General features: G+C 38.0%; 1 protein-coding gene across 2 annotated transcripts in view; it reads left to right on the top strand.

Moving 5' to 3' along the window:
• Positions 1–16,984, top strand: part of LOC145548831 (uncharacterized) — a 90,145-nt gene extending 73,161 nt beyond the window's left edge. For both annotated transcript variants that reach the window (XM_081599852.1, XM_081599853.1), the window contains 3 exons: positions 15,036–15,128; positions 15,830–16,001; positions 16,626–16,984. In XM_081599852.1, coding sequence (XP_081455978.1) covers positions 15,036–15,128; positions 15,830–16,001; positions 16,626–16,780 — 420 coding nt within the window. In that variant the 3' untranslated portion in view covers positions 16,781–16,984. The remainder of the gene's footprint in view (positions 1–15,035; positions 15,129–15,829; positions 16,002–16,625) is intronic.
• Positions 16,985–17,873: the final 889 nt, after the last annotated feature.

Below are 17,873 nucleotides of genomic sequence, written 5' to 3'. Positions count from 1 at the left end.
AATTTTTAACATCATAACGCTGCGTCAAAGCCGACGGGCACACTTTGGCATGCCCCTTTAAAATTTCTGCAGGAATTTCTAGTTATTATAACATCTTCTTCCATTACCGTTAATGCGGCTCGTACCGCTGCGTGCCCACCCACAAAAGTGGTATCAAAACGTGCGGCTCGTACCCGAGAAGGGAGCTATTACTTTTATTGGGGATCGGAGTTACGATGGCGACGTAAAAAGCGAAAAACGAGCGAAATTTCCAACTGCCGAAACCCTAGAGTGTAACTGAAACCAACTGCCGCTTTTTAGAGTGAGGAACAGAGTGGAATTTTGACCCAAAAATAATTTTGAAATCGCTCTCATGGCTGCAAAACTTGTGCTATTGGTATGAAAGTTGGTCAGGAAATAGCACCGCATGCCTGCTCCGGTGAAATGTTTTCAAAATTTCTCTAGGGCTTACGGTTTTCTGTCCAGGTGCTTCAGAGCAAAGTTATGGGACATGACCAACTGACGCTTCATCCCCAGTGTTTTATATAGGTTTTTGAGTTACTACAGAAGGAGGGTGAACAGAATGTTAAATCTACAGGCAGGGCAGAGTTTTCTGGGCATTATATCACTGGTTTAACCCAACAACTGTTACACATTGGATTAGTGTGGCCATTTAAAATTAAGCTTACTGAAAATTTTATAATAAAAGCCTGTATATTTCTTTGCAGCCTAACTAACTCCTAACTAAAGCCTTGACATGTTTCACATCAATTCATTACTCTTTTGGCCTTTATGTGACTGGTTTAAACAAACTACTGTAACACTATGATTTGGTGTGGTAGTTAAAATGAAGTTTACTGAAAGTTTCAAAATAAAAGTCTGCATATTCCTCACGTTAGTGCACCGCCGTAGGCGGTGCAATAATATTCAGCTTTTTTTACCTTTTTTCGCTCAGGATAGTGAACTGCCTTGCGCAGCAAGGCAGTTCATTAACATTAGCACAAACATTTGCATTTGACCCGCCATTTTAGTGCACCGCCGTAGGCGGTGCAATAATATTAAACTTTTTTGTTATTTATTTGTCAGGATAGTAAACTGCCTTGCGCAGCAAGCCTTGACATTTTTCAATGACTCTTTTGGCCTTTTTGTGACTGGTTTAAACAAACTACTGTTACACATTGAAATGGTAAGGTAGTTAAAATGAAGCTTAATGAAAGTTTCAAAATAAAAGTGCATACTTCCCTGAGGTTAGTGCACCGCCGTAGGCAAAGAATGCCTGCTCCGGTAAAATGTTTTCGAAATTTCTCTAGGGCTTACGGTTTTCTGTCCAGGTGCTTCAGAGCAAAGTGACGGGTCATGACCAACTGACGCTCCTCCTCTGTGTTTAATATAGGTTTTTGAAAAATTACTGAGCTCTGCACACACCATATTTCTCTCATCAGTGCAATTCCTGTGAATGACCTACAGATATGAATCACGGTACTATGGGAGACGACAAATAGCCCTCTCATACGCTTCAAACGGTTTTCGGATCGGCCTTACGGATCTTGAATGGGAAGGGGTCGTTCAGTGTGCTTGTTTTAGTGAAACTGGCTGGCTCAAACAGATAGAATTGTCTCCCCCTGTGTGTCTCTCTTACAGCTGGCACCCTGTGGCCTATTTACCATAGCAACCGAACATGGCAACAGCTCCTGGGTCAGAATACAAACACTATGGCAAACATACAGTTAAAGCAGAGGGCTACTATTTAAGTGGTTTAACACACCCACTGTTAAACATTGGATTAGTGTGGCCATTTACAATGAAGCTTAATAAATTTTTCAAAATAAAAGCCTTGATCATTTTTACATCCTGCAATTGCTCTACTGGTGATTTAAAAACTGGTGTTACCAAATTACTGTTACAGACTGGATTAGTGTAGCCATTGATCATGACGCTTACTGAAAATTTCAAAATAAAAGCTTTGGCCATTTTTACATCAAGCAATTGTTCTTTTGGGCCTTACATGACTGGTTTAACCAAACCACTGTTACACATTGAATTAGTGTGGTCATTAAAATGAAGCTAATTGAAACTTTCAAAATAAAAACCTGTATATTCCTCTCACATGAGTGCACCGCCTGCTCAGGATAGTGAACTGCCTTGCGCAGCAAAGCAGTTCAATAACATTAGCACAAACTTTAGCATTTCACCCCCCTTGACTATATGCTTCAAACAGTTTTTGGATCACTCTTGCAGTTCCTGAACAGGAAGGAGATGTTTGGACTGCTTTGTTCAGAAAAACTAACAGTTAGAATCTGTTTCTCTCTTTGTGTCTCACTCACACGATAGTTGAGCTGCTCTTTAGAATTACAATGACTGAAGGTCAGAACTACTCTCAAATATCACATAGGGATGAGCTGGCATTTAGATCTACTTGCTGTTTTGGTCATTATATTGGTGGAATATACAAACCACAGTTACACATTGGATAAGTGTGGCTAATTGAAATGAAGCTTACTAAAAATTTCAAAATAAAAGCCCCGACATTTTTCACGTTAGGTTATTGGTCTTTTGGGCTTTATGGTACTGGTTTAAACAAACCAGACTTGCACATTGAATTAGCGTGGTCCTAAAATGAAGCTTACTGAAACTTTCAAAATAAAAGCCTGCATACTCCTCTCATGTCAGTGCACTGCCATAGGCGGTGCAAGAACTTTTTTTTTAACCTTTTTTTTCTCAGTATATTAGCACAAAGAGTAGCACTTCACTGCCCCCTAGTGCATTGCCTTGCGCAGCACACACACAGCAGTTGGCTGAGGATTAATTACTATAGAAGAACTACAACATGGTGGAACTCTCAGATACCACACATTAGGGCTGAGCTGGCATTTAGAACTACTTGCTGTTTTGGGCATTATATAGCTGGACTGTTACACATTGGATTAATGTGGCCATTAATCCAATGTGTAACAATTATGAAGCTTACTAAAAATTTCAAAATAAAAGCCTTGACATTTTTCACATCAGGTAATTGCTCTTTTGTGCTTTATGCGCATGGTTTAAACAAACTACTGTTACACATTAAATTGGTGAGGTAGTTAAAATGAAGCTTACTGAAAATTTCAAATTAAAAGTCTGTATATTCCTCAACTTTTAGTGCACCGCCATAGGCGGTGCAATAATATTAGTGTTTTTTATGTTATTTATTTCTCAGGATAGTGACAGTTCATTAGCATTAGTACAAAAGTTATCATTTCACTGTCTTTCACTAATACACTAGCATTTTCACCTAAAGTTAGCTTTTAGCCAATTTTCTCATTAATTAGACATGTTTAGTGTGCTGAATATAGTAGTAAAATTAAAACAACATTGTCCTGTTGCTCCACATGCTACTGCCAGCATTTAAGCTAACATTAGCATATTGGCTAATTTTAGCTCATGCATCAATTTTAACATAATGAATGGTACAACTACAGCTTATTCAACATGCTTCTGCCTCTCCACAGTTAATTGACTACGTTGCAGCTTTCTTTAGCATTAATGCTAATTTTTAACATCATAACACTGCGTCAAAGCCGACGGGCACACTTTGGCATGCCCCTTTAAAATTTCTGCAGGAATTTTCTAGTTATTATAACATCTTCTTCCATTACCGTTAATGCGGCTCGTACCGCTGCGTGCCCACCCACAAAAGTGGTATCAAAACGTGCGGCTCGTACCCAAGAAGGGAGCTATTACTTTTATTGGGGATCGGAGTTAGGATGGCGACGTAAAAAGCGAAAAACGAGCAAAATTTCCAACTGCCGAAACCCTAGAGTGTAACTGAAACCAACTGCCGCTTTTTAGAGTGAGGAACAGGGTGGAATTTTGACCCAAAATAATTTTGAAATCGCTCTCATGGCCGCAAAACTTGTGCTATTGGTATGAAAGTTGGTCAGGAAATAGCACCGCATGTCTGCTCCGGTAAAATGTTTTCAAAATTTCTCTAGGGCTTACGGTTTTCTGTCCAGGTGCTTCAGAGCAAAGTGATGGGACATGACCAACTGACGCTTCATCCCCAGTGTTTTATATAGGTTTTTGAGTTACTACAGATGGAGGGTGAACAGAATGTTAAATCTACAGGCAGGGCAGAGTTTTCTTGGCATTATATCACTGGTTTAACCCAACCACTGTTACACATTGGATTAGTGTGGCCATTTAAAATTAAGCTTACTGAAAATTTCATAATAAAAGCCTGTATATTTCTTTGCAGCCTAACTAACTCCTAACTAAAGCCTTGACATTTTTCACATCAGGTCATTACTCTTTTGGCCTTTATGTGACTGGTTTAAACAAACTACTGTAACACTATGATTTGGTGTGGTAGTTAAAATGAAGTTTACTGAAAGTTTCAAAATAAAAGTCTGCATATTCCTCTCACGTTAGTGCACCGCCGTAGGCGGTGCAATAATATTCAGCTTTTTTACCTTTTTTTTCGCTCAGGATAGTGAACTGCCTTGCGCAGCAAGGCAGTTCATTAACATTACCACAAACATTAGCATTTGACCCACCATATTAGTGCACCGCCATAGGCGGTGCAATAATATTAAAGTTTTTTGTTATTTATTTCTCAGGAAAGTAAACTGCCTTGCTGCGCAAGGCAGTTTACTGAAATAAATATCAATAAATATCTTGAGAAATAAATATCAGGGAAGACAAAAAGCCATCTCATACGCTTCAAACAGTTTTTGCATCGGCCATACGGATCTTGTAGGGGAAGGGGTCGTTCAGACTGCTTTTTTCATCAAATTTGACTTTGTGTTTACATCAGTCATTCTTAAAATAAGCATTTTACCCATTTTTGCTTTGGTCTCTGGTTAGTTAGTATATGTACCTAAGTCTTTCTTAAAATGAGCATTTTAAGCTAAGACCCTGTTCCTCCTTCTACTGAAGACAACTCCTGCAGGTAAAAAAAATATTGTTACATCATATAACCCCTAAAGAACAATACTACTGATGCATTTTTGAAATAATAACTTTGTATTTAGGGAAAATTACAATTGATCACAAAAAAAATTAAATTAAATCTTTTAAAAAAAAAAAGATTTAATTTAAAAATTACTGAGCTCTGCACACACCATATTTCTCTCATCAGTGCAATTACTGTGAATGACGTACAGATATGAATCACTGTACTATCGGAGACGACAAATAGCCCTCTCATACGCTTCAAACGGTTTTCGGATCGGCCTTACGGATCTTGAATGGGAAGGGGTCGTTCAGTGTGCTTGTTTTAGTGAAACTGGCTGGCTCAAACAGATAGAATTGTCTCCCCCTGTGTGTCTCTCTTACAGCTGGCACCCTGTGGCCTATTTACCATAGCAACCGAACATGGCAACAGCTCCTGGGTCAGATAGCAAACATTCTATGGCAAACATACAGTTAAAGCAGAGGGCTACTATTTAAGTGGTTTAACACAACCACTGTTAAACATTGGATTAGTGTGGCCATTTACAATGAAGCTTAATAATTTTTCAAAATAAAAGCCTTGATCATTTTTACATACTGCAATTGCTCTACTGGTGATTTAAAAACTGGTGTTACCAAATTACTGTTACAGACTGGATTAGTGTAGCCATTGATTATGACGCTTACTGAAAATTTCAAAATAAAAGCTTTGGCCATTTTTACATCGAGCAATTGTTCTTTTGGGCCTTACATGACCACAGTTGCACATTGAATTAGCATAGTCATTAAAATGAAGCTAACTGAAAGTTTCAAAATAAAAGCCTGCATATTCCTCTCGTGTTAGTGCACCGCCGTAGGCAGTGCAATAATATTAGTGTTTTTTATGTTATTTATTTCTCAGGATAGTGAACTGCCTTGCGCAGCAAGGCAGTTCATTAACATTAGCACAAACATTAGCATTTCACTTCCTTTGACTAGTGTACTAGCACTTTTACCTATAGTTAGCTTTTAGCTAATTTTCTCATTAATTAGACATGTTTAGTGTACTGAATGGAGTAGTAAAATTAAAACAACATGGTCCTGTTGCTCCACATGCTACTGCCAGCATTTAAACTAACATTAGCATATTGGCTAATTTTAGCTCATGCATCAATTTTAACATAATGAATGGTACAACTACAGCTTAGTCAACATGCTTCTGCCTCTCCACAGTTAATTGACTACGTTGCAGCTTTCTTTAGCATTAATGCTAATTTTTAACATCATAACGCTGCGTCAAAGCCGACGGGCACACTTTGGCATGCCCCTTTAAAATTTCTGCAGGAATTTTCTAGTTAGGGGCATGCCATAGCAATGCATAAGGAGAGCAGTACTGACTTGCGAAGCAAGTCAGTACTGCCTCCATGCATTGCATGGCAGGCACCTATTGTTCTACACCCAATAGAATGTCTGTTTATTATTATAACATCTTCTTCCATTACCGTTAATGCGGCTCGTACCGCTGCGTGCCCACCCACAAAAGTGGTATCAAAACGTGCGGCTCGTACCCGAGAAGGGAGCTATTACTTTTATTGGGGATCGGAGTTACGATGGCGACGTAAAAAGCGAAAAACGAGCGAAATTTCCAACTGCCGAAACCCTAGAGTGTAACTGAAACCAACTGCCGCTTTTTAGAGTGAGGAACAGAGTGGAATTTTGACCCAAAAATATTTTGAAATCGCTCTCATGGCTGCAAAACTTGTGCTATTGGTATGAAAGTTTGGTCAGGAAATAGCACCGCATGCCTGCTCCGGTGAAATGTTTTCAAAATTTCTCTAGGGCTTACGGTTTTCTGTCCAAGTACTTCAGAGCAAAGTGATTGGACATGACCAACTGATGCATTATCCTATGTTTTATATACGTTTTTGAGTTACTACAGAAGGAAGGTTAAAGGATTGTTATATCTACAGGCAGTGCAGAATTTTCTGGGCATTATAAAGTGGTTTAACCCAACCACTATTACACATTGGATTAGTGTGGCCATTTAAAATTAAGCTTACTGAAAATTTTATAATAAAAGCCTGTATATTTCTTTGCAGCCTAACTAACTCCTAACTAAAGCCTTGACATGTTTCACATCAATTCATTACTCTTTGGCCTTTATGTGACTGGTTTAAACAAACTACTGTAACACTATGATTTGGTGTGGTAGTTAAAATGAAGTTTACTGAAAGTTTCAAAATAAAAGTCTGCATATTCCTCACGTTAGTGCACCGCCGTAGGCGGTGCAATAATATTCAGCTTTTTTTACCTTTTTTCGCTCAGGATAGTGAACTGCCTTGCGCAGCAAGGCAGTTCATTACATTAGCACAAACATTTGCATTTGACCCGCCATTTTAGTGCACCGCCGTAGGCGGTGCAATAATATTAAACTTTTTTGTTATTTATTTGTCAGGATAGTAAACTGCCTTGCGCAGCAAGCCTTGACATTTTTCAATGACTCTTTGGCCTTTTTGTGACTGGTTTAAACAAACTACTGTTACACATTGAAATGGTAAGGTAGTTAAAATGAAGCTTAATGAAAGTTTCAAAATAAAAGTGCATACTTCCCTGAGGTTAGTGCACCGCCGTAGGCAAAGAATGCCTGCTCCGGTAAAATGTTTTCGAAATTTCTCTAGGGCTTACGGTTTTCTGTCCAGGTGCTTCAGAGCAAAGTGACGGGTCATGACCAACTGACGCTCCTCCTCTGTGTTTAATATAGGTTTTGAAAATTACTGAGCTCTGCACACACCATATTTCTCTCATCAGTGCAATTCCTGTGAATGACCTACAGATATGAATCACGGTACTATGGGAGACGACAAATAGCCCTCTCATACGCTTCAAACGGTTTTCGGATCGGCCTTACGGATCTTGAATGGGAAGGGGTCGTTCAGTGTGATTGTTTTAGTGAAACTGGCTGGCTGAAACAGATAGAATTGTCTCCCCTGTGTGTCTCTCTTACAGCTGGCACCCTGTGGCCTATTTACCATAGCAACCGAACATGGCAACAGCTCCTGGGTCAGAATACAAACACTATGGCAAACATACAGTTAAAGCAGAGGGCTACTATTTAAGTGGTTTAACACACCCACTGTTAAACATTGGATTAGTGTGGCCATTTACAATGAAGCTTAATAAATTTTTCAAAATAAAAGCCTTGATCATTTTTACATCCTGCAATTGCTCTACTGGTGATTTAAAAACTGGTGTTACCAAATTACTGTTACAGACTGGATTAGTGTAGCCATTGATCATGACGCTTACTGAAAATTTCAAAATAAAAGCTTTGGCCATTTTTACATCAAGCAATTGTTCTTTTGGGCCTTACATGACTGGTTTAACCAAACCACTGTTACACATTGAATTAGTGTGGTCATTAAAATGAAGCTAATTGAAACTTTCAAATAAAAAACTGTATATTCCTCTCACATGAGTGCACCGCCTGCTCAGGATAGTGAACTGCCTTGCGCAGCAAAGCAGTTCAATAACATTAGCACAAACTTTAGCATTTCACCCCCCTTGACTATATGCTTCAAACAGTTTTTGGATCACTCTTGCAGTTCCTGAACAGGAAGGAGATGTTTGGACTGCTTTGTTCAGAAAAACTAACAGTTAGAATCTGTTTCTCTCTTTGTGTCTCACTCACACGATAGTTGAGCTGCTCTTTAGAATTACAATGACTGAAGGTCAGAACTACTCTCAAATATCACATAGGGATGAGCTGGCATTTAGATCTACTTGCTGTTTTGGTCATTATATTGGTGGAATATACAAACCACAGTTACACATTGGATAAGTGTGGCTAATTGAAATGAAGCTTACTAAAAATTTCAAAATAAAAGCCCGACATTTTTCACGTTAGGTTATTGGTCTTTGGGCTTTATGGTACTGGTTTAAACAAACCAGACTTGCACATTGAATTAGCGTGGTCCTTAAAATGAAGCTTACTAAAACTTTCAAAATAAAAGCCTGCATACTCCTCTCATGTCAGTGCATTGCCATAGGCGGTGCAATAACGTATTTTTTTTTAACCTTTTTTTTTCTCAGTATAATAGCACAAAGAGTAGCACTTCACTGCCCCCTAGTGCATTGCCTTGCGCAGCACACACACAGCAGTTGGCTGAGGATTAATTACTATAGAAGAACTACAACATGGTGGAACTCTCAGATACCACACATTAGGGCTGAGCTGGCATTTAGAACTACTTGCTGTTTTGGGCATTATATAGCTGGACTGTTACACATTGGATTAATGTGGCCATTAATCCAATGTGTAACAATTATGAAGCTTACTAAAAATTTCAAAATAAAAGCCTTGACATTTTTCACATCAGGTAATTGCTCTTTTGTGCTTTATGCGCATGGTTTAAACAAACTACTGTTACACATTAAATTGGTGAGGTAGTTAAAATGAAGCTTACTGAAAATTTCAAATTAAAAGTCTGTATATTCCTCAACTTTTAGTGCACCGCCATAGGCGGTGCAATAATATTAGTGTTTTTTATGTTATTTATTTCTCAGGATAGTGACAGTTCATTAGCATTAGTACAAAAGTTATCATTTCACTGTCTTTCACTAATACACTAGCATTTTCACCTAAAGTTAGCTTTTAGCCAATTTTCTCATTAATTAGACATGTTTAGTGTGCTGAATATAGTAGTAAAATTAAAACAACATTGTCCTGTTGCTCCACATGCTACTGCCAGCATTTAAGCTAACATTAGCATATTGGCTAATTTTAGCTCATGCATCAATTTTAACATAATGAATGGTACAACTACAGCTTATTCAACATGCTTCTGCCTCTCCACAGTTAATTGACTACGTTGCAGCTTTCTTTAGCATTAATGCTAATTTTTAACATCATAACACTGCGTCAAAGCCGACGGGCACACTTTGGCATGCCCCTTTAAAATTTCTGCAGGAATTTTCTAGTTATATATTTATTCTTCCGTCACCGTTAATGCGGCTCGTACCGCTGCGTGGCCACCCACAAAAGTGGTATCAAATCGTGCGGCTCGATGCCGAGAAGGGAGCTATTACTTTTATAGGGGATCGGAGTTACGACGGCGACGTAAAAAGCGAAAAACGAGCGAAATTTCCAACTGCCGAAACGTTAGAGTGTAACTGAAACCAACTGCCGCTTTTTAGAGTGAGAAAGAGGGTGGAATTTTGACCCAAAAATAATTTTGAAATCGTTCTCATGACCGTAAAACTTGTGCTATTGGTATGAAAGTTGGTCAGGAGATAGCACCGCATGTCTGCTCCGGTAAAATGTTTTCGAAATTTCTCTAGGGCTTACGGTTTTCTGTCCAGGTGCTTCAGAGCAAAGTGATGGGACATGACCAACTGACGCTCCTCCTCAGTGTTTAATATAGGTTTTTGAAAAATTACTGAGCTCACCACACACCATTTTTCTCTCATCCGTGCAATTATTGTGAATGACCCACAGATATGAATCACGGGACTATCAGAGACGACAAGTAGCCCTCTCATACGCTTCAAACGGCTTTTGGATCGGCCTAACGGTTCCCGAACGGGAAGGGGTCGTTCAGACTGCTTTTTCATTAAAATGACTGGGTGTTCTCAAAGTTGCATGAATTGTCTCACACACACACACAGCAGTTGGCAGAGGCTTGATCGCTATGGCAACTGCTGGTTTGGCCTACAAGGTCTCTGTAGTTCTAAACATGGTGAAACACCTTAATACAGAGGGCAGAGCAGAAGGGCAGAACTACAACATGGCGGATCATTCAGTTATTACAGAGGAGGCTGAGCTGGAATTTAGAGCTACTTGCTGTTTTGGGCATTATATTGGTGGATTAACCAAACCACTGTTACACATTGGATTAGTGTGTCTATTTAAAATGAAGCTTACTGAAAATTTCAAAATAAAAGCCCTGACATTTTTCACATCAGGTTATTGCTTTTTTGGGCTTTATGGGACTGGATTAAACAAACCAGAGTTGCACATTGAATTAGCGTGGTCATTAAAATGAAGCTTACTGAAAGTTTCAAATTAAAAGTCTGCCTATTCCTCTAGTGTTAGTGCACCGCCGAAGGCGGTGCAATAATATTAGCCTTTTTATGTTATTTATTTCTCAGGATAGTGAACTGCCTTGCGCAGCAAGGCAGTTCATTAACATTAGCACAAACATTAGCATTTGAGTCCCCTTGACTATATGCTTCACACGGTTTTCGGATCACTCTAAAAGATCCTGAATAGGATGGAGATGTTTGGACTGCTTTGTTCAGATAAACTAACTGCTTCAAACCGTTAGAATCTGTTTATCCCTTTGTGTCTCACTCACACGATAGTTGAGCTGCTCTTTAGAACTACAATGACTGAAGGTCAGAACTACAACATGGCGGAACTCCCAAATGTCACATAGGGATGAGCTGGCATTTAGATCTGCTTGCTGTATGGGACTTTATATAGCTGGATTAACCAAACCACAGTTACACATTGGATTAGTGTGTAATCCACTGTAAATAAAAAAGCTATTGTAAATAAAGCTTACTGAAAGTTTCAAAATAAAAGCCTTGACATTTTTCACATCAGGTCATTACTCTTTTGGCCTTTATTTGACTGGTTTAAACAAACTACAGTAACACAATGAATTGGTGTGGTAGTTAAAAAGACGCTAACTGAAAGTTTCAAAATAATAGTCTTCACATCCCTCTCGTGTTAGTGCACCGCCGTAGGCGTTGCAATAATATAAGCTTTTTTTATGTTATTTATTTCTCAGGATTGTGAACTGCCTTGCTCAGCAAGGCAGTTCATTAACATTAGCACAAACATTAGCATTTCACTTCCTTTGACTAGTGTACTAGCACTTTTACCTAAAGTTAGCTATTAGCTAATTTTTTCATTTATTAGACATGTTTAGTATACTGAATGGAGTAGTAAAATTAAAACAACATGGTCCTGTTTCTCCACATGCTACTGCCAGCATTTAAGCTAACATTAGCATATTGGATAATTTTAGCTCATGCATCAATTTTAACATAATGAATGGTACAACTACAGCTTAGTAAACATGCTTCTGCCTCTCCACAGGTTATTGACTACGTTGCAGCTTTCTTTAGCATTAACGCTAATTTTTAACATCATAACGCTGCGTCAAAGCCGACGGGCACACTTTGGCATGCCCCTTTAAAATTTCTGCAGGAATTTTCTAGTTCTTATTAGGGGCATGCCATAGCAATGCATAAGGAGAGCAGTACTGACTTGCGAAGCAAGTCAGTACTGCCTCCATGCATTGCATGGCAGGCACCTATTGTTCTACACCCAATAGAATGTCTGTTTATTATTATAACATCTTCTTCCATTACCGTTAATGCGGCTCGTACCGCTGCGTGCCCACCCACAAAAGTGGTATCAAAACGTGCGGCTCGTACCCGAGAAGGGAGCTATTACTTTTATTGGGGATCGGAGTTACGATGGCGACGTAAAAAGCGAAAAACGAGCGAAATTTCCAACTGCCGAAACGTTAGAGTGTAACTGAAACCAACTGCCGCTTTTTAGAGTGAGGAACAGAGTGGAATTTTGACCCAAAAATAATTTTGAAATCGCTCTCATGGCCGCAAAACTTGTGCTATTGGTATGAAAGTTGGTCAGGAAATAGCACCGCATGCCTGCTCCGGTAAAATGTTTTCAAAATTTCTCTAGGGCTTACGGTTTTCTGTCCAGGTGCTTCAGAGCAAAGTTATGGGACATGACCAACTGACGCTTCATCCCCAGTGTTTTATATAGGTTTTTGAGTTACTACAGATGGAGGGTGAACAGAATGTTATATCTGCAGGCTGGGCAGAGTTTTCTTGGCATTATATCACTGCTTTAACCCAACCACTGTTACACATTGGATTAGTGTGGCCATTTAAAATTAAGCTTACTGAAAATTTTATAATAAAAGCCTGTATATTTCTTTGCAGCCTAACTAACTCCTAACTAAAGCCTTGACATTTTTCACATCAGGTCATTACTCTTTTGGCCTTTATGTGACTGGTTTAAACAAACTACTGTAACACTATGATTTGGTGTGGTAGTTAAAATGAAGTTTACTGAAAGTTTCAAAATAAAAGTCTGCATATTCCTCACGTTAGTGCACCGCCGTAGGCGGTGCAATAATACTCAGCTTTTTTTTACCTTTTTTTGCTCAGGATAGTGAACTGCCTTGCGTAGCAAGGCAGTTCATTAACATTAGCACAAACATTAGCATTTGACACACCATTTTAGTGCACCGCCGTAGGCGGTGCAATAATATTAAAGTTTTTGTTATTTATTTCTCAGGATAGTGAACTGCCTTGCGCAGCAAGGCAGTTTACTGAAATAAATATCAATAAATATCCTGAGAAATAAATATCAGGGAAGACAAAAAGCCATCTCATACGCTTCAAAAAGTTTTTGCATCGGCCATACGGATCTTGTAGGGGAAGGGGTCGTTCAGACTGCTTTTTCATCAAATCTGACTTTGTGTTTACATCAGTCTTATTTAAAATAAGCATTCTAGCAATTTTTAGTAACTTTTTCCTGTCAGGTTAGTACATTTACATCAGTCATTCTTAAAATAAGCATTTTACCCATTTTTGCTTTGGTCTCTGGTTAGTATATGTACCTAAGTCTTTCTTAAAATGAGCATTTTAAGCTAAGACCCTGTTCCTCCTTCTACTGTAGACAACTCCTGCAGGTAAAAAAAATATTGTTACATCATATAACCCCTAAAGAACAATACTACTGATGCATTTTTGAAATAATAACTTTGTATTTAGGGAAAATTACAATTGATCACAAAAAAAATTAAATTAAATCTTTAAAAAAAAAAAAGATTTAATTTAAAAATTACTGAGCTCTGCACACACCATATTTCTCTCATCAGTGCAATTCCTGTGAATGACCCACAGATATGAATCACTGTACTTTCGGAGACGACAAGTAGCCCTCTCATACGCTTCAAACCGTTTTCGGATCGGCCTTACGGATCTTGAATGGGAAGGGGTCGTTCAGTGTGCTTGTTTTAGTGAAACTGGCTGGCTCAAACAGATAGAATTGTCTCCCCCTGTGTGTCTCTCTTACAGCTGGCACCCTGTGGCCTATTTACCATAGCAACCGAACATGGCAACAGCTCCTGGGTCAGAATACAAACACTATGGCAAACATACAGTTAAAGCAGAGGGCTATTAATTAAGTGGTTTAACACAACCACTGTTAAACATTGGATTAGTGTGGCCATTTACAATGAAGCTTAATAAATTTTTCAAAATAAAAGCCTTGATCATTTTTACATACTGCAATTGCTCTACTGGTGATTTAAAAACTGGTGTTACCAAATTACTGTTACAGACTGGATTAGTGTAGCCATTGATCATGACGCTTACTGAAAATTTCAAAATAAAAGCTTTGGCCATTTTTACATCAAGCAATTGTTCTTTTGGGCCTTACATGACTGGTTTAAACAAACCACAGTTGCACATTGAATTAGCATAGTCATTAAAATGAAGCTAACTGAAAGTTTCAAAATAAAAGCCTGCATATTCCTCTCGTGTTAGTGCACCGCCGTAGGCAGTGCAATAATATTAGTGTTTTTTATGTTATTTATTTCTCAGGATAGTGATAGTGCGCAGCAAGGCAGTTTATTAGCATTAGTACAAAAGTTATCATTTCACTGTCTTTGACTAGTGCACTAGCATTTTTACCTAAAGTTAGCTTTTAGCTAATTTTCTCATTAATTAGACATGTTTAGTGTACTGAATGGAGTAGTAAAATTAAAACAACATGGTCCTGTTGCTCCACATGCTACTGCCAGCATTTAAGCTAACATTAGCATATTGGCAAATTTTAGCTCATGCATCAATTTTAACATAATGAATGGTACAACTACAGCTTAGTCAACATGCTTCTTCCTCTCCACAGTTAATTGACTACGTTGCAGCTTTCTTTAGCATTAATGCTAATTTTTAGCATAAAAACACTGGCTGAAAGCCGACGGGCACACTTTGGCATGCCCCTTTAAAATTTCTGCAGGAATTTTCTAGTTTTTATATTACTGTTGCATCCGAAATCTTGTCAGAGATATTGAATATTGATAACAATAATTTTTCTCCAGGTGGAGGACATTGGGATTCGAAGGGAATGTGTTCTGAAAGGGCTCATCACCTTTCTTGGAGAGGATCCAGAAGACCTTATTAAGGAATACTGTGTAAGTTTCTTTTAAAGGTTTGAAGTTGCATCTTAATCCATTCAGAAAAATTCAATGTCAGTTGCTTTTACATTTTTAAATTATTTCTGGCCTGGCTTTGCTATATGTAAACATCTGTTTTAATACAGCAGGCAGATTTGGTGTTGAATTGTAAATTTAACATGGCTAAGTCCTGCTTAAATCCAGCAGTGGTGTGCTTTGCTATTCAGCAGAGACCATTATCTAACTTCACTATCAACTACATTTACTGTTCACCAACATAATAGAAACAAGTTAATACGAAGGTTTTAGTCATGCTATTTTCATACCAGCTCCAAAATATCTGATAAGCAACAGAAATGTGCATTTTGTGTTGATTTTCAACCTAACATGATCATTGGCTTGGATTACTATTCTGCTTTGATGTATAATCTACGAATTTGTTTAAGCTAAAGCCTGCAATATGACAAAACACATATAAAGTTACATGCTTGCATTATCTTTTAAAAAAACATTAAAAATCACCCTTTGAGTTATTCAATTTGTAATGCAACTGTGAACTTTGAAAATTTATCAAGGATATTTCAGATGCCATAAACGATTCTCTTCAATTCACAAGCTGTACACCTTTACACTTATACTTGTATTTATAAGGCTTTTCTTTTTCAATTGAGAGATTAGTTACAGTCTTCAAGTTTAACATATTGTTTATCTCACTACAGGGCAGCAGTGGAGATGATGCCCAGATGGAACTCAAACAACTCACCCTGGCAGTGTTTGTGATTCGGAAGGAGGGAGAGGGATTGAAAGAATCCCCAGAAGACATTGTCATTGGGGGAGTGGAGGTGTTGCATGACCTGACTTCAGTTGCCTCAGCATGTGCCCTGCTTCTGGGTTTGATATATGCCCTTATCCTGGCTTATCCAAAACCTCTGCAATTCACATTTGAAGTGTTTCAAAAAATCTTCATGCAACTTGACCAACACAAGATGTCTAATAAAGTTCAGTATTTGTTTGGAAGACTTCAGACCTCACAGTGAAGACAATTGCATCCTGTGCTAAAGGACAGATTATTTTCTGTCTTTGTTTGAACATGAGGGCTCCATGTATTGGAAGCTTAACCTCAAGGGACTGAACTTTTTGAATTTCTTTTGGGACATTGTGCATATTAAAGCCACAGCATCAGTAGGCTGCTGTAGTATTGTTCACAGACACTTTCACAGCGTTTTTTCTTTTTTTTTTTTTTCAATTTAGATTAAGCAGTGCTTAATGTTTACTATTCTGTTCTGATGTCAGTTAAATAAGTATTGGACATGGTTTAAATGCTGCAGCCATGACCCACGCCCTTGTTTGAAAGGATGTAGATGTTATTGCTCGTTTTCAGTTTGTACTTGAAGATGTTAAAAACAGTCACACATGTTGTTACATTTTATGTAAAAACAGTTTAGGGATTGAGAATGTTGATTTCCTTTATTTTAGGAGGACTTGTGGTAAATCTAAAAATCCTTATTTTTTCAGAGGAATACTTCTGGATTCTACAAGCTCACACAGGGATGTCCAAGGTTTGTTCTGGAGAGCCATCAATGTGCAACTTTCAGATGGACTATTTCAGTACCACCTTACTGAATTCACACACCAGCAGATACTCAGCTGAGCAGAGACATAGTAATTAGCAGTTGATTTTATTTGGAGATTGGATTCATCTGAAAGTTGGAGGATGGTAGCTCTCCAGAACTGGACTTAGGATACCCCATGTTGAGTTTACTAAAAAGCTAACCCAATTAAGCAGAAAAGCAAAAGATCTGTGTAGTATGTTCAGTGCATATGTTGTGAAAAATCTGTAAGTTTGTGATTTCACAATAAAATTAAAAATTTTCTATTTGTGCAATGTAAATTTGTTATTAGAACCAAGTTGAATTTTTGAGTAGTGTAAAGGAATTATACTCCTATTGTAAAAGCTAAAACATACTTTAAAAGTGATTTATATTTAAGCATTATTATAAGTACAAAATATGTACAAAACGACTTTGGGGTAGTTTCATTTTTTAAGTTAGAACAACTTAAATTTTTGAGTTGACTTTCTATAAATTTAAGTTAGAGGGATTAAAAATTTGTATATGAATTAAAGTAAATAAATTGAGTTAGACTGACCTACATTTATCAAGTTAAACAAACTAAAAAATATATGTTGATCCAACTTAATTGAATTACTTGTTACCTACAGAAGTAATTCAATTAAGTTGGATCAACTTTTTTCTTTTTAGAGTGTTGTTCCCTTTATGTTTTGCCTTCCTGCATCCTGCTGGATTATCTGAAGGGAACCTTTAGACAATCTGCAACCTGGTGTTTCTAGATGTAAAACCCCAACCTGTTTTGCTTATTCTGCTCCAATTTGTGACGATAAATTATTTTATATGTAGACATAAATCAAAGTCTTAGTACTTAAAGTAAATAAAAAGCTGCTCAGAGATCATTGGTCGCCAAATGCCAGATCCAAGATGTTCAAATGTCCCTGGGTAAAAAACAAAATATCCATCCATTCATCCATTTTCTTTACACCTTTGTCCCTTAGTGGGGTCGGGAGGGTTGCTGGTGCCTATCTCCAGCTAACGTTCCAGGCGAGAGGCGAGATCACCCTGTACAGGTCGCTAGTCTGTCGCAGGGCAACACAGAGAAACCGGTGAATTGTTATTTTAGTATTGATATCTAACCCTTCCGCGGGTTTAAAAGATGGGGTTATTTGGACCCACGATCTTTTACTCTGCG

This window comes from Poecilia reticulata, chromosome 18 (genome assembly GCF_904066995.2).
Source record: "Poecilia reticulata chromosome 18, P_reticulata-male-v2, whole genome shotgun sequence".
NCBI lineage: Eukaryota > Metazoa > Chordata > Actinopteri > Cyprinodontiformes > Poeciliidae > Poecilia > Poecilia reticulata.
This window is presented reverse-complemented; position numbering and strand designations above follow the sequence as displayed.